Genomic DNA, 26,144 nt, shown 5'->3' with positions numbered 1-26,144 from the left:
CCTTAGAATTAGCAGGTGCCATGACCTACCCCAATATGAAGGAGGCCCTATTTCTCAGGTATGGACTTACTCCAGAGCAGTAAAGACTGCAGTTTAGGAGCTCCAAGAAGAAAGAGTCTGGGACTTGGATGGAATGTGTGAATTTGTACTCGCGTGCACTGGGAGGTTGGATGAAGGACAGCAAAGTAACTGATTATAAGGGGTTGTTGCATTTAATTAGTTGGGAGCACTTGAGTAGTCTTTGTGTGTCAGAGCTGCACCAGCATCTTTTAGACAGCAAGCTCACAGACCCCATTGAGCTTGCTAAGGAGGCGGACCACTGGACCAGCACCAGGGTCCACAGAGGAATTGTGGGTACCACAGCCAAAGGTGGGCAGGGTTTCCAGCAGAAGCGTGGGGATGACAAGGGTAACCAAAAGGAGTTCTCTCAAGGGCTCCAAAACAGTTCCCAGGATAAGGAGTCCCAGCCCCCCAAACCCAAGCAACCATGGCCCCCTAGGGGAAGAAGAGACAACAGGGGTCCCCCTACCTGCTATCACTGCAATGAGGTGGGACATGTTATCTCTAGGTGCCCCAAGAAACCTCCAGCACCCACTGGTGTTCCAGCCCCGAGTTTAGCAAGTGTAGCTTTGGGAGGGGCGTTACTTTCCAGTGGGGAGGAGGGGCTAGCAGTCATGACCCGTGTCTCTTTAGGAGACCAAGAGATGGTCCAGGATACCTATCTGCCCCCTAACACTGAGAAATACTGGCAGAGGTGACCATCAATTGGAGGGAGATAGAGGCTCTGAGAGACACAGGAGCCAGCATGACATCCGTGAGGTGTCAGTGGGTGTCTGAAGAGCAGGTTAATCCCAATGTACTTCACCCAGTAGTTGCAGCTGACAACTCAGTGCACCTCTGCAAACTGGCGCAGGTTCTCTTTGAGTGGAGAGGGGTCTCAGGTCTCTTGGAGGTTGTTATGAGTCCTTCCATGCCTGTAGATTGTCTGCTAGGTAATGACCTGGAGAGTTCCCTGTGGAAGGAAGTGGAACACCAGGCTCATATGGAGATGCTGGGTCTGCCTGAGTGGGTCTGTGTGACCACTCGGTCTATGGCAGCCAGTAGGGGTGATTTAGCAGAACTGGAGCCTGAAACAATGCCCCAGGAACCTGCCAGGAAAGGAAGAGGCAGGGTCGGGGGAAACCCGCCCCAGCCGTTTCCACGGCCTAGGAAGGATCAGAACCTGAGGGGGGTGCCCTGGAGCCTACCGGGGAACAGGTGGCCGAACCGGGGGACCTACCTGAGCTGACCCATTGGCAGCAAGAAGGTGGGCCCTCCAGGGAGGAATTCTGCAAAGCGCAGATGAAATGCCCTTCCCTCATTGGTGTGCGGCAGCAGGCTGCAGACCAGGCAGCAGGTGGAGAGTCCAAGGATCATCTCACTTACTGGGTAGATGAGTTGCTTTATAGTGAGCCTAAGTTCGCTGAGCCCGGTGCAGCCCGTGTGCTGGTGGTACCCGAGCGCTTCAGGAACTTCCTAATGGGTCTGGCTCATGACGTGCCTCTTGCAGGACATCTGGGGCAAGACAAGACCTTCCAAAGGCTCGTCACCCACTTCTTCTGGCCCCAGGTGAAGAAGCACGTTGGGACATTCTGTAGATCTTGCCAGACATGTCAGGCAAGTGGCAAGAGTGGAGGGGAGTGCAAGGCACCCCTCCAACCCTTTCCTGTGGTGATCACCCCTTTCGAGCGGGTGGGCATCGACATCGTGGGGCCATTGGACCCCAAGACAGCCTTAGGCAACAGGCTCATCCTGGTCTTGATGGACCATGCCACCCGGTACCCGGAAGCTGTCCCTCTCAGGACAATCACAGCCCCCTTGGAGGGCCGTGCATTGATGGGGATCTTTTCCCGTGTGGGTTTCCCTGGAGAGGTGGTCTCTGACCGGGGTACAAACTTCCTCTCTAGGTACATGAAGTCTCTGTGGGAGGAGTGTGGGGTAACTTATAAGTTTACAACTCCTTACTACCCTCAAGGAAACGGGTTGGTTGAAAGGTTCAACCGCACCCTGAAAGGTATGATTATGGGCCTAGCGGAGCCCATGAGACGGAGGTGGGAAGTCTTTCTACCATGCCTGTTGTTTGCCTAAAGGGAGGTGCCTCAGAAGTCCTTAGGGTTCAGTCCCTTTGAACTTCTGTATGGCTATATTGTTAGAGGACCTCTTACACTGGTGAAGGAGGGGTGGGAGAAATCCCACGGGAAAACCCCCCAGGATGTGTTCAGCTATGTGCTGGCCTTCCGCAACCAGACACAACGCTTCAGGAAACTCGCTCAGGAGAACCTGGAAGCTAGCCAGGAAGAAATGAAATATGGTACGACCAGAATACCACTCTGGTCGAATTTCAACCTGGGCAGAAAGTGTGGGTGATGGCGCCAGTGGAGGCTTATGCGCTCCAAGACAAGTGGACTGGGCCATATGAGTTGGTGGAGCACAAGAGCGAAGTAACCTACCTGGTCAACTTGAAGACCCCCAGGCAGCCCCTGAGGGTCTTGCTTGTGAACCACCTCAAACCCCACTTTGAGAGGTCCGATGTGACAATGCTCCTGGCTACAGATGCTGGAATGGAAGAGGAAAGTGACCCTCTTAATGACCTCTTGGCAGCCAAGGAGCAAGACGGGTCAGTGGATGGTGTGGTCCTCTTGCCTACCCTGACCCCAGAACAGCAGAGGGACTGTCGCCAGGTGTTGGGTCAGTTTGCCTCCCTGTTCTTCCTGACCCCAGGTGTCACCAATTGGTGCGTCCATGATGTGGACTCTGGAGATAGTCCACCTGTAAAACAAACATTTTACAGGGTAGCTGACAAGGTCAGGGCCACCGTCAAGGAAGAGGTTTCTAAGATGTTGGCGCTAGGGGTAATTGAGCCCTCCAGCAGCCCCTGGGCTAGCCCAATGGTCTTAGTGCTGAAAGCTGCTGCGCCCGGTGCCACTCCAGAACTCCGGTTTTATGTATACTACCGTGGGCTCAATGTGGTCACCAAGACTGACGCACACCCCATCCCCAGAGCTGATGAGGTCGTGGATCGGTTGAGAGCTGCCCAGTACCTCAGTACGTTTGACTTAACATCTGGGTACCGGCAGATTGTCTTAACTGAGGGGGCCAAAGAGAGATCTGAGTTCGCAACGCCAGAGGGGCACTTCCAGTTCCGTGGCATGCTCTTTGGGTTAAAGAATGCCCCTGCCACATTCCAGAGACTGGTCAACCAGGTTCTGACCGGGCTGGAGGAATTCAGCGCCGCATATCTGGATGACATTGTTGTGTTCAGCTCCACGTGGGAAGCACCCTTGCAACACCTCTGCGAAGTGTTGAAGGCTCTGCAAAGGGCAGGCCTCACTATCAAGGCCATTAAGTGCCAGATAGGGCAGGGAACTGTGGTGTACTTGGGACACCAGGTAGGGAGCGGCCAGAGGGCGCCCCTACAGGCAAAGATTGATACCATTCTGGCTTGGGAGCCCCCCAAGACCCATACAGAGGTGAGAGCCTTCTTAGGTCTCACCGGGTATTACCGACGGTTTGTCAAGGGATATTGCATCATCGTTGTCCCCTTGACAGAGCTGACTTCAAGGAAGCAGCCCAGGAGAGTGAATTGGACTTTTGCCTGTCAAACTGCTTTTGATGCCCTGAAGACTGCCATGTGCACAGCGCCTGTGCTCAAGGCACCTGACTTCTCCAGTGAGTTCATAGTGCAGACATATGATTTAGAGCATGGTGTGGGAGCAGTACTCTCACAGATCAACGAAGAGGGCTTGGACCAACCTGTAGCTTTCATTAGTAGAAGGCTACTTCCCAGGGAACAGAGGTGGAGTGCAATTGAAAGGGAAGCTTTTGCTGTGGTCTGGGCTCTGAAGAAGCTGAGGCCCTACTTATTTGGGACTCAGATCCGGGTTCAGACAGACCACAGGCCCCACAGATGGTTGGTGCAAATGAGGGGTGAGAACCCAAAACTGTTGAGGTGGTCCATCTCCCTATAGGGAATGAACTTTACGGTGGAACACCACCCTGGCACAGAACACGCCAACGCTGATGGTCTGTCCAGGTTTTTCCGCCTTAGTGAAGAGAACTTCCAAGAGGGTGGGCAGTTCTCTCCACTTTCATCTGGAGGGGACACGTATTAGACCTGGCATCTTTGGCATTGTTTCCCCTGTCTTTTTGCCTCTACCTCCTGTATTTTTGATGCTGTGCTGGATTTCGTTTTTGCTGGTTTAGATGCTTTGGGCACTTTGCCACTGCTGATCAGTATCAAAGTGCAAGTACTCCCTGAGTAAATTATAAGTGTAATTGGTTATCCGTGTTTGGCATATTTGTATTATCAGGAAGTCCCTAGTAAAGTGCACTGAGTGTGCCAGGGCTGGTGATTCAAATGCTACTAGTGGGCATGCAGCACTGATTGTGTCACCCACATGAGTAGCCCTAAAATGGTGTCTCAGGCCTGCCACCGCAATGCCTGTGTGCAGTCTGTGAACTGCCATGTCAACCTGGCCAGTGTCCCCACTGACCAGGCCTAACCCTTCTCTTTCAGTACACATTTGACACCCATATGGAAGGCCCAAGGTACCCCCATGGGCAGGATGCAGGTGTGAAAGGTAGAGCATATACTAGTGCAGGTGACATGCTCTGATAGTGAATTACAGCCATTTTCGTTTTTCACTATTGTTAGACTATCTTGCCCATAGGCTATCATGGGGAATGCTGTGTACAGTTGTTACCTGCATATCTTCCCATAGGAGCAAGACAGGACATAAAAGTCTGGTATCCCTGAACTCAGAATTTAATAACACATATTTTAGGAAAGGTGGTTTTTAAATCCTGTGTTTGAGAACAGCACTTTTAGAAAGTAGCTGTTCTCTTGTCTGACCTTTCTGTGTGCCTTGGCTTGTTTGTGAATTGACTGTCTGGTTTGTGAGTGACAGGGGCTGGGTGGCTCCCAGAAGCTAAGTGGGCCATCCCTGGTCTGAATAGCTCCATCTGCATCTAGAGTGGTGGGAGGGATAGCACCTGGGCCTGAATAGGGCTGTGCCTGCCTTCCACAATGCTGGCTCAACCTCCTGCTGGACAGCGGACGACCCTGCCCCTCTCTCTGAAAGGAGAGGCCAGGAAAACAGAGTGCTCATGGAACACCCAGAACTGGTACAGACCGGGCTCAGAGACCTCTTGCACAAAGGGAACTAAGACTTTTTGGAGTATAAGTATAGGACCCCAGACTACAGAAAATGAGATCATCCTGGAATCAAGAAGGAGCCTCTGCCAAGGAGAAAGCTGGAAGACTGAAGAGGAAGGACTGTCCTGCTGTGTGTTTGTGGGCTGACCTGCAGTTGCTTTACTGCCAAGGAGAGGGGAAGGAATTTGCTTTGTGCTGTGCCCCCTTGCTTGAAGAGATCTCCAAGGACCTGAGTAGAGCTGGCTCCCTGTTAAGAAGTCCCAGGAACAAAAGGACTTCACCCCCAGCTACCCCCTGAACTCTACTTAGAGAGTTCTGTCCTTCCTAGAGTGCCTGGGCCGGTTGTGGTGCCTCTTGAAGTTGTACCTGTTGTTGGGAAGCTGGATAAGAAGAAACTAAAGACAATCTGCAAAGTTTCACGCATCGCTCGCTTGCGGAGCGCATCCCCGTCAGTGCGAGGAAATTCCCGCCGCCGTGAAGATAGAGATCGTCGCACTGCCTGTTGCCGCTGCAAGAACCGATGCATCCTTCGCTTGTGGAACGCATCGCTCCGGTGAGGGAAGAGTACCATCGCTGGGAGTATCATCTCAGAGCCAATCGTCACTGGGTGAGATCGTCGCACCGCTTGCTTGCTGAGTGTTGGTACAAATACTTTACACATTGCCCTTTGATAATCCTGTCTGCTCGTGCCAAGCTACCAAGGGGGTGAGCAGGGGTTATCTAAAGAGTGTATCCCCATTACCCTGGCTAGAAGCCAGGGTCCCTATTTATCACAAGTACCTAACTGTGCCAAGTAGAGACCCCGAATTCTAACACTTATGATGTTAATCCTTGTACGAAATAGTTATTATAAAATGTAATCAGATATAGGGTTGTCCCCCTTTTATACCTTATGACCTGAAAATTGTCATTATAAGTGGGTATGGCCTTTAATTATCCACCCACTTCGATGTTCACCCATATCGCTAGGCTGCCAGAGGAATGACCCATTTTGCATGGTAATGATGAGTAGTATAGCACTAAAACTCATTCTTGAAATATAAAAATGTGATATTGCCTGATTAATTGTAACCTGTCAGATAATGCTATCTTTGATTGTAACCTATCACATTCCAACTGAGTATTTTAAGGTCCTGTTTGTCACATGCCAAAACCCCTTCTTTTCCCAGTTGGTCATCCATCAAAGACAAATGTGATGAGCATGAGGATGAGAGATCGACCCCATCAACTATTGTTGGGGTCAGTCAGTCTAGGTCCTCTATGTCAGTCAACACTGCACATTTTTTCTGAACTACAGGAGAAAGTAAGCAGGGTGTAGCACCTCCTAAAGATGGTTTATAAAAATAACCTAGGGGAAGTGGCCACATTTTAGTGTGACTGTGGTTGGAGGTCTGTTGCTGTTTCAGTGTGGCCCTTACTAAAGATGTTCTGCAGAAATGTACTACAATGCAATCTCCTTTGATGAACTGCCAACCCAATCCACTCTTCGCACCATGATGATTTCATTCATATTCATGAATCACATTGTTTATGTTTACATATTCAATCAGCACATTTGTTATGCAGCTCTCCCCAAGATTCCTTCTGGTGTCCCTTGAGTGGAGGCACTCCTGCCAGTACCAAAACATAGGGACAGGCAGCTGGAGGCAGGTTCAGCATATCCTTATTGATTTTAAAATCAGTACCATTTGGGGAGTTGTGAGCAACACTAATGTTCTTAGCAGGAAGTTTGTGAGTAAAATTAGATAAAGGGTATGTTTTAGTTTTCGAATTAAGGAGGCCGGGAGGACCATCCTGTGCTGAGTTGTGTAAACATGCACTACTTCTTGAATCATGTGCTATCATGGTATTCAGAACTGGTGATCGATCGGGTGTGTACAAGTGTTAGGATATGGTGCTGTTGAGGGGCCACCCTGAAAGCAGTGAGCCCCAGTGGCTAAACTATGTGGGGCGAAACCACTTATCAATGCATTACTCTTCATAACAATGACCCCAGCATCAACAGCTACTGCCTGTTTGCAAATAATGCCCATGAGAACTTCTAGATGTTCCAGGCATTCCAACATGAGTTTGAGTTTCTTGTCAATCAAATCACCAACCCTGGAACATAAAACACTAATAAGGGACAACTCAATGTCAGATTTATCAGCTATGGCTTCAGTCTGAGCTTTAGACGATCAGGTAGTGTCAGCCATCAGTGGTTGAACCACAGGTTGTGATGTGGATTGTGGCTGCATCCAGGAAATTAAGTCACTTTGGTGTATACCAGTACGTGGGGGCTGCTTCTTTTCAGCACAGAGGGATCCCGGGTGGCCTTTTGTGTACCGCAGCCAGTCACTATGGGGGCAGTCACAAGCTGGTGAGTCATGGTGAACCTCACCCGAGCCATAACTTTTGCCTATAGGAAGTTCAGGATTGGTTGCGGGATGTAAAGGGTTACCCCTATGTAGTGCAGAACTGGCCATAGAATTGCCTATGAGCAGGGCTTGTGTTGCCCTGCATCCTAAGGCCAGTCTACGCTCCCTTAATTAAATCTCATTAGTAACGCTGTTGACCACCTTCTCCAGCATGCTGTCAATAGTAGGGGTCGGACATGTAGCAGCTGTACCTGTTTGTTTCCCCATAGTAAGTTGATTGTAAGGGCAAATGTTCTCACCTCTTGACCTCTGGGAGGCCCAGCTGAAAGATTAGAGCAACTCCAGGTGCAAACAGCGTCTGTGGTGCCCTGCCGCAATAGGTCCTGGGCTTTTGGTTCTCCCCCTGCTGGTCTCTCTCATGTCCCTTGGGTAATATACTGATATGGTGAAGAAGCTTGGTATTTTAGGCGGGAGGCATAGAGCGTAGTGCTACTTAGAGCAACGTGCTGGTGTTTGGTGAGGGGATAGTGAAAAGAAAAATGAGCGCTAGGTGGGTGGTTGATCCAGCACACAAAGCATCCACCTCTCCAGCACTTCCAGGCCCACAATGCAGCCCACCACCAATGGCTTTGGGAGTTCCGGTGCGCCCTGCTGTCACAGCCGGTGTTTCCCCTGGCTGCGGCTTTCCATGGCTGACCGATGGAGGCGGCCCCCGGTCCGGGCTAGGTTGGGTCACTGTCGTGAGTCAGTGTCGGGGGTCACTGGTGGTGGAAACCAGTAAATTCTTCAGAGAGCAGGGAACGTTGCACTAGCCTCCTCAGACTTGCTCGCTCTGACTCTGCCCTCCCCTTCCCCGCTTCTCAATTCTCTAATTCAAATAAATTAGTGGTGCAAGGATGTCTCGATATCTTTTGTGCAAGGTTACAGGCCAGTCAGGAGTAGCACATATGTTAATTGGTGATTGTGTAATGTCCTGGGAGGTCATCGTTTTCAAGGGGGTTGGTAGTAAGCGTTTTATTAGGCTGGGTACTATTGTTTAGCCAAGTACTGTATATCAATCAAGCACACCACTTGAGCAGTCTATGCATCTCAATGCCTTGGGGTTGGCAGACAATAGTGTAGGGTAATGGGCAATGAGGCACCAGTCCTGTATTATACATTTTTGTTTTTGGTGGCACTTTGTGGTTTAGTGGTCACCAATATGGTTGATCAGAGCTGGACCACCAGCCCCCCTCTCACGCCGGCAACCCGCTCAGCCCCAGCACCACTCAGGAGGCCCAGTGGAGCAGTTGCGCACCTGGCAAGGTCCCAGGTCTTGGAGACAGCGACCGCCAGCGTACCAGCCCCACAGCTCAATGGTCAGGCCAAAGCTCGAGCACATCAGGCCAGCTTCTAAAATTTGTTCCTCTGTTTTTCAACGTCCCGAAGGCTAAGAGGAGCAGTGAGGCACACAACAAAGGGCCCAATTCTGATGGAAAGCTTCCCAACAAAATGGGTTTGGGAATGGGTTCTGGCCAAATCAGATCAGGAGAGTCCAACCAACCAAGTATGATGCATCCAGATGCTTCCAGATACGATTTGGTTGGACTCCCATTGACTTCAATGAGAGCCTTCATTTGGACCGAATGCATAGGCTCCGATTGAAAAAAAGGGGTGGCTAGGGAAAATCGGGCACCCTGTGGCAGACACCCCCTGGGGCCTGTCACTCTGTGCATGGCTGGTAATGGAGGACCCATTGGTACCCCCACGGGCCCGATTGGGAAGGCTCCGGGTGCAGGGGAGGCCACTACGGGACCCCAAAGTCTGATTCCAACTGCTAAGTTGAAGTAGTATGTTAATTAACAAGTGGAGATGGACTTGTGCAGTTTCCTCCTTTACCAAAGCCGACACATGAGGCCTTCTCCAGGTATCCTCGGGACATCATCCACACGGAAGAATTCCTTCCCACACGAACTGTCGTGCCTGGTATGTCCATGAATAATAATTTACTGATGGCACTAAAGCTGACGCCTGCGGCCTCAAGTCACCAGTAATGTGACACATTTTGAGCCCCATGGTGATCCGCTTTATCTTTGCATTTTGCCATGACATGCTCATATACTGACGCAGCAATTCAATTACAACTGTCAGTTCTTCCCCTCGCTGGGTTCCCGACTGGGATCCCTGTGAGTACCCTCCCCTTTAATTTAATTTTCACTACCTTGGGTTGCACTCCTCTCACTCTGAGAGTTGATTCTCAATTCAGATATCCCTGCATTGCTATTTCCCGAAGAGACCCTTCATTGTTGGCAGGGTCGAAACGTCATTGACAATTTCAAAGTGAACCTTTTGTCAGCCTTTATTACTGTATTAGAAGGCTTTGTCAATTTTGCTAATCATGTTTTGGTCAACTTTGTGAATATAGAAACCGTCTTTGAATGTCACAAAATGTCACAAATTATTATGTAGGTTTCATGTTCACTGGGGACACTATGCACCTGATCTTGAATTGAAATTGTATAAACAACTTGCAGTATATAGTGTTATATCTCTCTTTGACATCCACCTACTCTTTTTAACACCATTGAGACTTTGATTGTTATTATCTATTAACTACTTTGGTCCACATGAACTTTTGTTTATGGTTATACAGTATGTACCCTGGTTCCATGTAAGAAGCGTGTCCCTTGTCTCTCATACACAGATTTGTGTCGTATGGCCCAATTCAGAAAGGCTGTCCAAATCCAGGATCGTACTCGGATGTTCCGAAACACGGCCCATAGAGACGTACGATTCCGTCCCGTACGGCTTGCTCATTCCAAATGCGGTTGGGTTCGGATTGGGATATTCCTAACCCCTAACTCGCATCGTACTCAGTCGGTCGGAAACCTTTCCAAGTCAGTCGGAAACAAATGGTCCAGATCCGATTTGGAAGGAGCAAATGCTGTTAGGAGGCCTTCCTAACTGCATTGGATCTGGCCCCTAAGTCTTTTTCCTTTCAAGTCATGTTCCATGTCGCTTAGTCACGCGAGACCTGCAGCTCTTTATTTGTTTAATATCAGCATGCTTTGAACTTGTGGAACTTTTGAGTTATCCAAACAACAATTTAATGAACTGTAGCAGATAGCCAGAATCCCTGTTTCACTTAGAGATTGATTTTAATATAAAAGTTATTTAGAAGACTAGCTATGGATTTGAGAAGTTAGATCAGCAAAATTTGAATATTTTCTTCAGAACAAAGGATTTACTAGAGTCGCTATGGTCTAAGATGCCATAAGGTCAACTTTGAGAGCTCAAATAATAGCTCGAGACATGAAAGGAGGAAAATAAGTGTGATTAATGGAAATCTGCAAACACAGGGTAAACAAGCTTAGGATAACAATTTAAAGTGTAACGTGACTATGTGGGTTTAGAAAAGATGAAGCAAAAACGCTGTTAATATTCATATGGGGAAGATTATTTCCGTAATGTGACATATTTTCCCAAAAACTATGAAGAAAAAGAGCTTTGAGAGAAATCCACTTAGAGAACTATTAAGACTCTATGGGGCATATGTATTAAACCCTTTTCCCGTTCGCAAAAAGGCCGTTTCTCAGAATCGGCCCGTTTGCGAATGGGAAAAGGCCTTTTGGGATGTATCATCCCAAAAGGGCATTGCAAATTAGAGAATCACAACATTTGTGATTCCCTATTTTGCGATTGCATTTAAGGAATCGCAAATTGCTTTGTCTTAAATGTGATGTAGAAAGCACCTAAGTTGTGTGAATTTGGCATAAGAAATCGCAAATTACCGTTGGTGGTAATATTGCAAATTCTTAAATAAAGTACTTTTTTGCTTTTTTCAAAGTGCTATGTGGCACACATACATGCTATTAGGGCATGTATGTGCGCCACATGTGCACACATGCACATTTCAGGGGTGCAACAGGGTGTCCTTTTGGAAGCCTTGCACCCATGAAATTGCGTGTGCAATATGCAAGTACCTATTGGGTACTCGCAATTTGCACATGCAATTTTCATTTATTCCTATGGGCCTATTGGCCCATAGGAATGAATGGGAAGGGATTCCTTAATTGGGACTTTCAAATTGGGAGTCACAATTAAGGAATATATCAGGGAATCGCAAAATATTTTCAATTTTTTGATTAAATCTCGTCTTGCAATTCTGAAATTGGCATTTTCCAAAACTCGCTATTTGGAAATTGCAAAACCTTTCATTGATACATATGCCTCCTACGAGCCTTATTACTATGTCGGGCAGAAGGTCATACAATATCTGAGGCATCGTTCCAGCCGCTGTATTATGATACAGTCGGTCCAACTGATGCCCACAGTGGGAAATCACTCCACTTCTGACATGCTCAAGGAGCCCATTGGGGCACAGGGCGGATCGTAAACCCCAAAATGGAGGCAGTGCTTGCTCAGGCACTGCCATGGGGTATTATGATAGACGTTTCCGACAGTCCTTCTATGGCTGTCCCACCATCATAAAAAAGCTGATGGAAACAGACTTTAGGGGCAGCTAGCAGGTCCCTTGTCCTCCTGCATCAGCTATGAGACCTGGGTGGCATGTGTGGAGCCCTCCCAAACATCCACTCCTTGTCTGGCGGTTCCATTTCCGAAACGATGCCGGTCGACTCTCATCCGGCTGGCATCGTAATGAGGGTCTTTATTGCCCCCCAAAAAACTAAAATTACAGATATAGATAAAATAAAGATCATGGTTTTGGAAAATTATTAAACTATTTATATTCAATGTCAAGAAACTGAATTATTAAATCTGGAAAATGTTCTTAAAGTGTTGCTTTTCCCTGTCCTGTCTCAACTATCAGCACTTAGCTTGATAGAACATTTTACAATTTATCTTGACTCTATAATTCTATCTCTGCTGAATGGGAAAGCCAGTGGGGAGGACAGCTTTTCCACTTAATATTTTAAAACATTCAGGCAAGTTTTTAATCTCCAGCTCTTAAAATTGTCAAATTATGTGTTAACTTATGGTGATATTCCTCTGTCCTTTGACCACAAATTATAAAATCATTACTAATTTAATAGACAATAGAATAAACAGAGTCGTGGCTAAACTGATTCATAAGATTTAAATGTTTTTATTGTGGTGCATCAATTGAATGCCAATAGAAACTACTTAATAGAATCCGTAGATGTTTTTAACGCCATCCAGTTTCCCATAATTGTGTTTTTTGGGGCATTGAGATGACTTTCAACCTCATGAGCTAAGTAAGCATTAAAAATGTTTGGTTCCCTCTCGAGCTTACAAGGGTCTTAAGCAACCTTTACAGATGAGAAAGCTGGATTGATGCTGAACTCATTTGAGATTGGCACTTTAAAAGTCGATTGAAAAATCAGATAGGGATGCCTACTATCCCTGATTTTATTTGCTTTTTATTATGCAGCATCTTGCTACAGCAATTTGGTTTCATAAAACTATAAACCCTTCTATTCAGAGAATGGCTACAATTAAATTATGTGTGGAGAACATAATACTATTGTTGATGGTGTTGAAGAAAATAAGGGAGAGAATGTTTAAGATTGTCACGCAGTTTCAAGAACTAGGTGGATATAAATGTAATAAATTGAAATTGAAAATGAGTCATTTATTATGTAACTCTACTTCAGTCATATTAGCCACTGGAATTTAAAGGTCATTTAATACTAGAGCTAAGTGTTAGTTGGGGATTTATCAAACGTTTTTGTCTCTGTTAAACTTAAGACCAAAATTTAAGCCTAACTAACTTTACTACTTGTAAATCCCCTCTGTGAATATCGAGATTATCAAAGTTAGACTTTCGTCTCAGTTTACTTTTGTGAATCGGGCCCAGTATGTCTTCAGTAATTAAAGACAGAACAATATCAATTGTCCAAGTATTGTATGACAATATATTCATTTATTGCATACTTTTATGTATGTAATGCTTTTATTTTATTTTAACTAAGATCCAGTGCTCAACTTGAGTGAAGGAGGGTGCAGTGATCAGCGGTAGGGGAGCGAGAAAAAAATGTGCATCACACATGAAAAAACAAATGACTTGTTAAGGGTTTTTTATACAGTATCCTAGGACTCATATAGGCATATTGCTGAAGGCATTCCAACCTCTGCCAATGTAAGGTTATCATTAGGACGGGAGGTGAGCACTGGAGATCTAGACATTAAAAAATATATGTATGAGAATCAAGAGAAAGCGAGTCTGAGCCTGAAAAGGCAAGTCTGAAGGTGAAAAATTCAACTTGCCTTGGGGAAGGAAAACAAGAGTCAATCCAGCAAGGTTCCTCCCTTCAGGAGCCAAAGGACTGTCCCACTGCTGAGTGATGACTTTTTTCTGTCTCCTAATTGTTATTGTTTTGTATTGCTTCCGCAAGGTGGCCACAGTATCATGGTCTCTAGGCCTTCTTTTTTTTTTTTTAACGTTTTTATTACGTTTTTCAAAAATTTTCCGAAGATTCCAATACATGTTACAGTACACATATTTCAAAATACACATTTGTAGACAAAACAGAGAAAAAAGGGAGAAAGCAAAAGAAGTAAGAGAAATGTCCATACAAACATATAAACCTATTGCAGCCGCCCAATCTACTTTCCTGTAGCTAATATATATACCTCCCTCCTCCTATTTCAGTGTTGGAGTGCTCTCCCCTGGCCTGCCCTGTTCTTCCATTGTTCAATGGGCAGCCATATCCTTTCGCCCAATGCTCTTGCCCTTCTACCCTTCCTGTCATATATGGCTTTCTCCATGTTGTATGTCGATAGTAGCCTTGGTATCCACATCTGAAATGTGGGAGTCGTCCTATCCAGCCATGTTCTTGCAATGCCAATCCTATATACTGCCATTACCATAAATAAAAATTCTGTGGGGAGGCCTTCTGCTCCTACGATCACCCCTAGCATTATTAGTTCATCCGTCATTTTAGTCTTAATCCCGAGGGAACCCTCCAAGAATTCCTCTATTGCCAATTTCAGTGTGTGCAATTGCGGGCATTGCGCAAACATGTGTACGACATCAGCATTATCCGAGTCGCAATGCGGGCAGGTTATTCCGGTACCCCCCCCCCACTGTGCAATTCTGGCCGGGGTGTGGTATAATAAATATACTGTTTTATAATGTTGCGCTTGTAGTGTCGCCGAGCACAGCACTGTCTGGCCTAAATTTAAAGAAGCCTGTAAGCCATCCGGACACGAGCCCACTTTTTCCGCCCATTTGCTAGCATATTTGCCCCTATCGTCACCTTTCAGTGCACAAAGTTCTGCATATATCTGTCTAATTGTACAGTGATTACCTCGTTCTATACAATCCAGTAGCCTACTGTGGCTAAACCCTAAGAGGCCTCCCTGTTTATTATAAAAATAGCTCCTTACTTGCAGATACTTAAAAAAGTTGCTTCCCGATATCTCAAATTTACTTTGAATCCCCTGAAATTGTAAGATCCCTCCGTCCGAATCCATTAAGTCACCTAATTTCTTGATCCCTTCTTATCCCATTCTTTCATGACTGCGTCCCTGAAGATCTCCCCTGTGAGTGAGTGATTTGTGTACAATCTCATATATCTATTGTATCTGCCTATTCCCAATTTGTTTGTGACAGCCTTCCAGATTTTATATATTGCTCTTAGAGTCTTAAACCTAGTGTGTTTAAAGTAGGTATAATCTACCGTATTTAATAGTGCATTCTCTGCCCACCAAAGCTTTATAAACGTTCACAAAGCCGAGTCTGCCAGCTCTTGGACCGGCACTTCCCCCCCAATCAACCCTTGTGAGTATTGCAGTGCGGCCGCCCAGTAGTAAAACCTAAAATCAGGTGCCCCCCAACCCCCCTTGTCCCTGGGGAGTGTCATGAAGCGATAGGCTGTCCTTGTTTTCCCCTGCGCCCATATCAATCCGTTCAGTATTGCTTCTAGTCTATTAAACCACATACAATCAAAGAAAAGAGATATAGCTCTGAAGAGATACAAAAATTTTGGGAATGTGACCATTTTGATCACATTTATACGCCCCATTAGGGTCAGGTGTAGGTTATTAATCCTTTCAGTGTTTCTTTTTACTTTCCCTAGCAGGGGTTCCATATTTATCCCTACCATGTTCTCTAAGTCCGCTGTCACTCTGATTCCCAAATATACCGCTTCAGAGACTACCCTGGCATCCTGATAATTTGTGAACCTGTTCTGCACTATCTGAGTCTTCCCCTTATTTATAAGGTATCCTGATATTAAGCCAAAATTCCTTGCCTCTTGTTCTATTTCACCTATTGCTCTCCCTGGCTCCGGAGTTATAATGGCCACATCGTCCGCATAGGCAAATAATTTATATTCCTCGTTATGCAACCTGACAGGGGGGATATTACGATTACTAGCAAGTCTCCTTAACATCGGGTCCAGGTATAGGGCAAACAACAGAGGCGAGGCTGGGCAGCCCTGCCTAGTCCCTCATTTTATCTGCACTGTCTTCGTATAAGTTTTATTAATTCTTATTCTTGCTGTCGGCTGTTTGTATAGGGCCTGGATTGCTTTTATATATCCCTTGCCTATCCCAGACCACTCCAAGACCTTCCACAGATAGACCCAGGAGACCCTGTCGATTGCCTTCTCTTCATCCAGAAAAATGGCCGCGACAGGGTCTCCTGCGGCCTCCGCGGCATCTAGGATGGTGATCATTTGCCTTGTGTGCTGGGTGGTCCCTTTCCCTGGAATAAATCCATGCTGTGATGTAGTAACTAATCCCTCAATAACCTTACTTAACCTGTATGCCAAAGATTTCGAATATATTTTTGCGTCCGCATTCATAAGTGTTATTGGCCTGTACGACCCTGGTTCTACTGGGGATTTATCCTTTTTTAGGAGCACTATTATATCCGCCCCTGCCCAGGAGTGTGGTACTGCCCTACCTCCCTGTGCCTGTCTGAAACTAGCCCACATGTCCTCCCCTATTACTTCCCAAAACATCTTGTAAATTTCTGCGGGTATTTGGTCCGGCCCTGTTGCTTTCCCTGATGGGAGATTAAATGCCGCTTCTCTTACTTCCTGGATTGTTGATGGACTATCTAACTTTCCTTTATCCTCCGGACTTAGCCCTGCATGTGGTATTTGCGACAAATATTCCGTAATTCCTGCCTCAATATTAGTTAGGTTCTGCTCATACAGGTTTTCATAGAATCTCCTAAAGACTTCCTGCACCTCTTCCACCTTATTTACTATATTCCCTGTATCATTTTTAATCTCTTTTATTTCCCCTGCTGCTAACGTTTGCCTAGTTCGAATTGCCAACAGGTGACCCACCCTTTCGTTGTATTCATAAAATTTTTCTTTTTTTGCTAGAAAATTCCCTGCTGCCTTCCGTGCCAGGCTTTCGCCTGCCTCTGCTTTATTTAACTCTATTTCCAGCAAAATCTGCTCTATTGGGTCTTGCCTTCTTATGGCCATGACTAAATCTTCTCCCAGCTTCTCCAGCTTTCTCACCCTCTCCTCCATCCTACTTTTTTCCTTCTTGCTCCTCTGTAGCGTATAACTCAAGGTCTCCCCCCTAACTCCAGCCTTGAACGCATCCCACACCATATGTGCTGGGGCTGAGTCCCTGTTGATGTCCCAGAACTGTGTTATCCATTCCTGCATCCGAGTGACATAGCTCTCCTCCTTCAACAGCCCTCGCTCAAATGTCCATGTGCTATTTACCGTTTCCCCTCTGTTAATCAGTGTGATACTTAGCCCCAACAGATTATGATCCGATACTATCCTCGGGAAACGTTCTATTTTGGCCCTGCCCACCAAAGAACTAGAAATAAAGAAGTAATCCAGCCTGGCAACCATCCTATGGGGTGCTGAATAATAAGTGCTCCCTGTCCCTATTGGGTTATACTCAGCCCACACATCCACCAGAGCGTTATGCCGGATTAAATTCTGTAATGCTTTATGTGTCTTCCTCTTCCGTCCACTATATCCTCCCCCAACCCCAACCCTTGCACCCAAACCATCCAGTCCGTTAATATTAAAATCCCCACAACATATTACGGGCTCTGGCCAAAGCGGCAGCTCTAAATCAAGAAATTCCAGCAATTCAGGTTCATCATCTGTATATCCGTACAAGGAAGCAAGCGTGAAGCTCTCAGCAGCTGTTTCCCCTTCCATCAATATCCACCTCCCATCTTGGTCCTCCTTCTTCTTTTTGAGTTTAACAGCACCTCTTTTAGCTAGTATGGCCACCCCTTTGGTTCTGGTTTCTTGTCCTGTATAGGCAAGCACCTCCAGCCCCATCTGTTCTAGCATAAACGTATCCTTTCCCGCAACATGCGTTTCCTGTAAACATATTACATCCAGTCTCCACACTCTTATCATGGCGGCTACCTTCTGCCTCTTCTCACCATTATTAAGACAGCATATATTCAGTGAAGCTATCCTTACCGTCATATGTCCTTGTCGGACTTTTCCCTACTAGTCTCCCACTTAACTCTTTTTCTACTCCCTTCTCTGTGTATGTCTAGCCTACTTTCCTCTACTCTGTGTATTTTGAGTTCCTGTGCCGTATGTCCTGTGCACCCACCACCATCACCCTCTCGCTTTCCCCCCTCCCCACGCCCCCCCACCTCTCTACCCCCCTCCCGCTGTAACCCACCCCCCATCCACAGGCAAATAGGTCAAGCATGACCTATATGTGACTGCTACGTGCTGTAGTGCCGCCTCCCTCTCCTCTCCTTCATAAGATCTGGTTACTGTCTAGCTACATAATACAAAAAGCCTGATCACCAGGCAGCATTTTAACATTGTCACATATTGTTACTTCTCCCCCTGTGCTGCTCTGTCAATTCTGTTAAGAATTCCCCCGCCTTTATTTCAGAAAAAAACATCCTGGTATGTCCGCCCGTAATAACCTTAAGCTTTGCCGGAAACATTAAATATGCCTCTGCACCTTGTCGCTGAAAAGCCGCAATTAATTGTCTAAGCCGCCACCGCCTCTCCACGGTCGCGTGGCAAAAATCGGGTCTGGCAAAAAATGACACCCCCTCAGATGTTTTCTTTGAGTCTGGTCTGGCTTTCTCTATTATTTCTTGTCTAGCCAGAAAATTCCCAAAGAACACTAGCATGGCTCTTGGGAGAGTGACTGAATTCCCCTCACGTCTTTTTGTCATTGTTAGTGGAAACCGGTGCGCTCTCTGCACTTCCAGCTCCCATTGCCAATGTGCTTCTGCAAAGGCCCCTTTTAGTAGTTTGATAACGAGCCCTCTTGGATCCTGCCCTTCCAGCCCTTTATCTATTCCAAGCAATCTCACATTGTTGCGCCTCTGGCGATTTTCAAAATCTTCGATTTTCCAGTTTAAATCCTCCATAACCTTTGTTTGCTCCAATTTGAATGCTTGCCAGTCTGTAACTTCGTCCGCCAGTCTACCAGTTCTTTCTTCCACCTCTACCACTCTCTCCTCAACTTCTTCATATTTCTTATTAACTTTCCTGATTGCAGCTTGTATTTTTTTGGTATCATGCCTAGCTCTCCGGCTTACAGCTCTGGCCTCCACCTGCATTTGTTTTAAAGTGGCAAACATCAGATCCAATGTTGTGTGCTGAGGAGAGCCCTTATCACTGCCTCCTGCTGCCCCTTCCTTTTGTGTATCCTCCTGATACCATCTAGAAATGGCGGAATAAACCCATAGTAACTTTTTGTGGGTGCTAGAGGGGGATCCCCCCCTCGTCTTGCCGCTGACTTGCGCCTTTTCTGTGTACTTTTCCCCTTAGAGCCACCACTACCCTCTGATTCGGAGCTTGCATCTGTTGTATCTTTGTCTTCCCCACTACTTGCCGTGGATTCAGAGCCTTCATTAACAGAATAGAATCTGTCTCCCTCAGGCTCCGTGTGTTCCTTCTGTGACTCAATGCTTGCCAGACTTGCGAGACTCCCCCACTTCGCTCCCTGTCGCTGTACACTCTCAGCGCTCATTTCAGCTTCCAGTTGTGTCAGTGCATTCATCATTTGGGCATTATTATGGCTTTCAATGCCCCCCTCGTTGGCCCCATCTCTCACCGTTAGCTCAGAGCTTCCTTCCAGCCTCTCCTGCTCCACAACAGCCGCTTCGAGCACCTCGACGTGAAGCGTATGCTCTGAGGCTCCACCATCCTGTTGCTTAGCAACCTCCACGCTTACGTCCTCGAGGACGGCGTTTCCCATCATCGCGTCCTGGTGAGGAGGGTGTTTCGCTGGGGATTTTCCTACTGCTACGGTTGCTGCCTTTGTTACGAATACCTCTGTCAGGGTGGGCTGCCTGAAGGTAGGATCTTTACCATCTTTTTTCCCTATCTGTGTGTTTCTGATGGCATCCACAATGTCCTTATTTCCCCCGTGCGAGTCTTGAATCGAGTCGCTACGGACTGCCTCATCCGCGGCCAGCTTTTTCTCTTTTTCCATCTTGCGCTGCTGCGCTTTGGAAGGTGCAGGGACTGCCAGGGTGGAACTCTTGGCCGATGTCGGTATCTTTGGTACCTTCGGAATAGTTCCTGCGCCGATCACGTCCCTCTGTGTCCGCTCCTTAGTCATGCTGACAGGGACCGGCTGAGGTCTTTCCTTCTCCTGTCTCCCGCGTTGCGCCATTGCTTCGGGTGTCCAAATGGCATATAGGTCCCACACAAACTCTCTCAGGCTTCTTAGCACCGTGCGGACACCCCGCTGGAGCTGCAGCTGTATCTTACTGCCACCACAGGTATTCGACTCTTGTTGCCCCTTAACCAGCCGATAGATCCACCGCATACTGCCTCATGCAGCCATCTGTAGTTCCATGGTCCGGAGAGGGAGCAAAGTGCGACTTCCCTCTACAACACTGTGGCGGCCATCTTGCCCCCTGCCTGAAAATCGGTCTCTAGGCCTTCTATTTAAGGCTGTGTGCAAAAGACAATTAGTCAGGGAGCTTTCATGGTCAACCCTCTGCGAGGCCTGGTGCACTGGTTTTTAGGGTTTTAGAAAGGGACTGTCTAAGCCTTGTGCAAAAAGCAACACAAAGAGCTATCTGCCAGGCACCCCAATATCTATATTCTCTGAAATTACTTTTCCCAGAAATTGGAGGGCACCTGACAGTTTCCAATGGAGTCTAAGGTTGTCTGTAGACGAAGATAGGTTGCTGAGAGTAGCTACAATTTGAAAAATGTGCCTAGTTGTCATGTCCAATGCTATCTCAATTGGATTATGATTGCCGAATTGTGTGCTGATATTAGGGCCATATAACAGAAGATTCATTCAATTACAAGAGATGAAAATATAGTCGAATTCTGAGAAGCAATTCCTGCCCCTAAAAGTGGGAAACCCTAGGTCATTGGTAGGAGCCACCTCTAACGCATTGACCATATCAGAGGAGGCATGTAGAACCTCCAACTCTTTGCCTCTCAGATGAGCACTTGACAAATTTCAGGCACTAGGGTTGGGCAGTTTAACATTAAAGTCTCATGCCAAACATAGGTACATTTGCTGACCTGCATTCGATTTTCTCTCCACAATAGAAGGAATATAGTCAAACAGACCCGGAAATCTTTGATTGGGCACACTGAGAAAATCTTTATTATAAAATTTAATAAGATATAAAGTCAGAGCACCCTTGAAAAGTGCCACTTGAAAGTCATTGCCTGGAGTGTTTAGAGCCTCTGCATGGCCACCAAACAACAGGCGAATCCATATGGTTAGTCCTCCTGATGCTCGACCTGATCCAGCCTACCCCATGAACCATTAGAGTCTGATTTCCAACAGAAGATTGACATTTCTGTGTGCGTAAAAGTCAATATAAGACCTTATTGCAGGCCTGTTCCCAAGTCCCTGTTTCATTTTGTTTTAGGGCCAACACTCCTGCCATTATCAGGACATATGGGTAGGCCTCTGGTGTTAAATTTAGGATCACTGTGCTGGGTTAGTTATCCATGACTCTGTTTTCCCTGTGCGACATGTCCATACGGCTCTGCCTAACCACTGCAATGGAGGGGGGATTGTTATGCAGGCCAGTGCCTGCACCCCTCACACCGTAATTCGTAGTGGCACCACTTGTAAGTTCATTCATTCTTTGTGACGGACATGAAGTGCCCATATTCTGTAGTGTTGACGTGCCCTGGGGAGATTACTCTGCCGTGCTCACTTAGGGCCTATGACGGCAAACAAGTTCAGCAGGGCCCTCAGTAGAATTGGTCTGGATTTTGGGTGAGGTGTGGGGTTTAAGCAGGGTTGCTAAGTGGGCTTCTATTGTCACCAGCAGCAGCTTGGCTTATCCGAGGCTTCACACAGGGTGCGCAGTTGCTGGTCTTCTTACATTTAAAAACTGGTTTAGGGGATGAATTGGAACTATTGATACTTAAAGGAAATGGGCAGATAAAAGGATTGTCTTTGTTGGTTACAGCACTGTGCATACTAATTGTGCAGTGGAGGGAGAGTATCCCCTCATCTTCCCTTATAACAGCTTCCATAATTGGGCTACATGTCTCGGCTATGGGAATGCCGACTCCTCCCAAGCCGATTCCATGCCCTATAGAGTGTCTGCGCTCTGTTAGGGCTATTTCATTGGTTACTGAACCAGTTGGTATCAATGCTTGTGGGTCTATGGGGTGGATAGAGCATCCAGATGCTTATCTTTGTCCATGTTGTTGAAATACTAGAGATGAGTGCTCACCTGAAGTATTCGATGACTGTAAACTTGATAGTCGCTCATATCAGAGGGGTGGCCCAGCCTAGGGTGGCGGTGGATGGGCACAGATGGTCTGGCTCAAGGCCTGGCCTTCGCCAGGGTGCGTCCTATGCACATCCTGTGCTGCGGGAAATGTCCTGCACTTTTGGATCATGTTCAACCCCTCCCTGTGCTCAGGGAAGGCTGGAGGATGAAGTCCCACCCCAGCAGGGCTGCCAGAATCACTGCGGGCAGGAAACATCCCCGATCTATGAGTTGCATGTCCCACACTGAGGGAAGTGTCTGGCGCTTTTAGCACGTGTACGGCCCCTCCTTATGCTCAGGGAAGGCTAGGGGATTGCATCCCACCCCAACAGGGCTGCCCGAATCACTGCAGGCAGGAACAGTTCCAATCTCTAGGTTGTTCGTCCATGAATACACCAGACCATCTACTTTTTAGAGGGTGAATGGCCTGAGGAAATTTGACCGATGGCCCAATCTCTGAAGGTCCTGCAGAAGGTCCAGGTTTTCTGCCAGAGTAGCTACAAGAGGCTCAACCAACAGAAACAAGGCAGTTTCACCCACTCCAAATGCAGCAGGAAAACTGCAAGCTTGGCAGACAGGGTACCCCACCACACCTGTGGTGAAGTACCCATTCTTTCAACCTACAGATTAGGCTCTGTATATTTAATACATGTTTTACTTTTGAGCATGTTCAACGTATCTTTTAAACCTAATAAGTATCACCAATGTTTATGTCTCTGTTTTTCAGATCAGTTATGCCTCATCACTGTCTTACCTGAGTAACAAACTTGAGTTCCCATCTTTTCTTCGTACTGTGCCCAATAATGATTTTCAGTCTTTGGGCCTGGCACGAATGGTAGCACACTTCGGTTGGACGTGGATAGGGATCATTGCATCAGACAATGATTTTGGGCAAGTTGGAGCTCTTAAGTTTTATGAAGAAGTGAAACAACTTGGAGTTTGTGTTGACTTCTTTGAGACCTTCCCAGTACAAAATCCTGGAGCCAAAATTCTTAAACTTGTCCAAATCATTAAGAAATCATCTGTTAAGGCGATTATCATATATGTAACCAAATTGCAAGTGATTCCATTGATGGAGGCGTTTCTCAGAGAGAATATTAGTGGCAAGATTTGGCTTGGTCTCACCAGCTGGATTGCATTTCCTGCCTTTGTTCGGAAGGAACTGTGGAGCATCTTCCATGGCACTATTGGTTTTGCTCTCCATGAGGGAGCAATGCCTGGATTCAGTACATTCCTTTCCCTTGTTCATCCTTCTAAATATCAAAGAGACATATTCATCAACTCATTTTGGGAGAATGTTTTCGCTTGTCACTGGACAAAGAATGATTCAGATCTTGCAAGCTTTAACAGTGCTGGAACCAAAGGGCAACCTGGAACATGCACAGGAGAGGAATTGGTATCCACCCTTGATGTAAATATATATGACATTCACAGCTCTAGAGCAGTGTACAGTGTTTACACTGCTGTGTATGCTGTAGCACTTGGATTGCATCATCTATTATCATCTGGCAGAGACCAATCCCTCGATACAGGAACATGGGACACAATAATGACATTCACTCCTTGGAAGGTGAGAATCCATTATCACTTCTTCAATTGAGTTATTGATTCTTTAAACGTTTTAGTTGCTTACAAGATGCCCTAAAACCCAGCTTCATCACCCAAGAAATAGTCAGTAGGAATATTATGGTTAGAATAATAGTGCCATAACAGTTTCTCCATATCGAAATTCTTGTTTGCAATTTGACAGTGGTACACCATGAGCATATTTCAAATATGTAAGGTACAGGCTTGAATGAAGGGAAATATAGTCAGCATATAAAGCAAAAGAGTTCAGAAAACCAAATAATAATGTATTAGTCTTTACACATGTGGATACTTTTTTAATTTCATCTGAATTGCAAATATGGAATAAAAGGAAAGATAGACTGCATGTTACAGACATACAGAGATATGTATTGGCTTACAAGGATGATTCAGCATTGATTGATCAGAGTATAGAGTAGAATAAATTATATTCAGGAGGGTATCCAACAGGCATTAACTACCCCTCTTCGGTAATATATGTGTCTTTTGGTTTTCTGCTAACCAGAAAAGGAATAGGCTCCCATCCTTGTCCAGCACTTATATTCTCTGAGATGCTGAAAATTACCATACACAAATATTTACACCCATGTCCAACTAAACATACTACCAGACTCGTTGAGAAGAACACAGAATAAAATACTGAATTTCCTTTTACACCTGATTAAAGATCAAATTATTTCAAGTTGACATATTGTTGTGTGCGCTATTCCGACCTCTACTGTGGTTTGGTTCTCATCATCGGTGTCTTTCGAGCTTCACCATCATTTTATATTGATACTGTCAGTAGCCCCATTTTAACATCTCTATATGTGTCCAGCGAAGGGACCTTTCTCTCCATTTGCCAAATTCCCTCAGGACTATTCTTCGGCCGACCTCAGGTACTCCTCAAAGAGGTGATGAACCAATGAAGTCTCATCACGGTAACTGAAGTCCCATCACGATAACTGAGAGCGACCACTATTGGGTGACAAAAGGATACAGGGTGCGGATTAATGAACTATGCAAATGTATCACATTCTCTTTGCAATGGCATTTGCATCTAGGTTCCAAGAGAAAACGTTGTTGTTAGTCTTTAGTTTCTATGTTCAAATGTCTTCACATGTTCCTTTGCTTGTGCTGGTTATTGTGGAGGTGGGCAAGATGAACCACATACGCACTTACTTATTATTAGGCCATCAGAATTGTGGGCGATTATGGCATTTTGGGTAACAGGGGCACTGGATGATGACCTGTGTGGGTAAAATACAGTCCCATAGCCAAATGTCAAGCATGGATGGTGTAGGTGGCAATGCTGATGATATTGCTTAATACCATTGAGCATCTCATAGAGGATAGTAGATGGTTTATTTGGCCTTGACCTCCAACTCTAAATAGCCCTAGTAATGTGAGGTGGAGATTTTCCAAAGACAGTTTTTGTGCCATGGCTAGGCTTCCTTGACAATGGTGTCTAGAGACTAACCAAGTTTCCCTTAAATGTATCCATGGCTGTTAGAAATGGCGATCTCTGGTTGGCAGAGGTAGGAACCTTTGTCATAATTGGGACCCTTGCTTCAGGTCAGGGTAAGGGGGATACACTCCTAAAATAACCCCTGCTCACCCCCTTGGTAGCTTGGCACGAGCAGACATGCTTATCTCAGAGGCAGTGTGTAAAGCATTTGTGAACATATACAGTAAAAACACTACAAATGGACACCACACCAGTTCAGAAAAATAAGTAATCTTTATCTAAACCAAACCAAGACCAAATGGCAAACATCCACTATACAGTAATACAAATATGACTTTCAGATGGTAGAAATAGTTGAGTTCATCCAAATTGCAGATGCAACACTTTTCTCACAAAGTACCTGAGATGCGTCACGCAAACAAACAAAACGAGCTGCAGGGAATGTGATGCGACGGTTCCTCACACTCAGGTAAGGTGATGCGTCAGTTCCCCGCTTTGGGGGAGGTGATGCGTCGGTTCAGTACTGCAGCGAAGGGGAGGTGATGCGTTGGTTTCTTACTGCAGCGCAGGGGAGGTGATGTGTCGGTTCCTTAATGGAGAGGAGGTAATGCGTTGGTTTCTTACTGCATGGGGAGGTGATGCATCTGTTTCTTACTGCATCCCCCAACGATGCGACAAACTTTGGAGCTTCGATGTTATACGACGATCTGGTATGATGCGCGAACTCTTACAGCCACAGAGCAGGCCTTGCGTCGAAATCAGTGCGTTGGTTCCGGACTTTGGAGATCGGTGCACTCGATGTGGCGTGCAGCAATTTCTCGAGATGCAGCAGGCGCTGCAACGGTTTCTTCAGCGATGTGTCAGAAACAGGTGCGGATGTGTCTTGTTTCTTCTAAGTTGCGTTGATTTTCC

The 26,144-nt window shown here is 46.3% G+C and overlaps 1 protein-coding gene across 1 annotated transcript in view; it reads left to right on the top strand.

The window, feature by feature from the left end:
* The first annotated feature begins 22,642 nt into the window (after window positions 1-22,642).
* LOC144769527 (extracellular calcium-sensing receptor-like) overlaps window positions 22,643-26,144 on the top strand; it is a 50,994-nt gene continuing 47,492 nt past the window's right edge. Inside the window, exons 1-2 of the mRNA XM_078653669.1 lie at window positions 22,643-22,777; window positions 22,926-23,768. Of these exons, the coding sequence (XP_078509795.1) occupies window positions 22,643-22,777; window positions 22,926-23,768 (978 nt within the window). The remainder of the gene's footprint in view (window positions 22,778-22,925; window positions 23,769-26,144) is intronic.

The sequence above is a fragment of the Lissotriton helveticus genome, chromosome 7, assembly GCF_964261635.1.
Source record: "Lissotriton helveticus chromosome 7, aLisHel1.1, whole genome shotgun sequence".
NCBI classification, from domain to species: Eukaryota; Metazoa; Chordata; class Amphibia; order Caudata; family Salamandridae; genus Lissotriton; species Lissotriton helveticus.
This window is presented reverse-complemented; position numbering and strand designations above follow the sequence as displayed.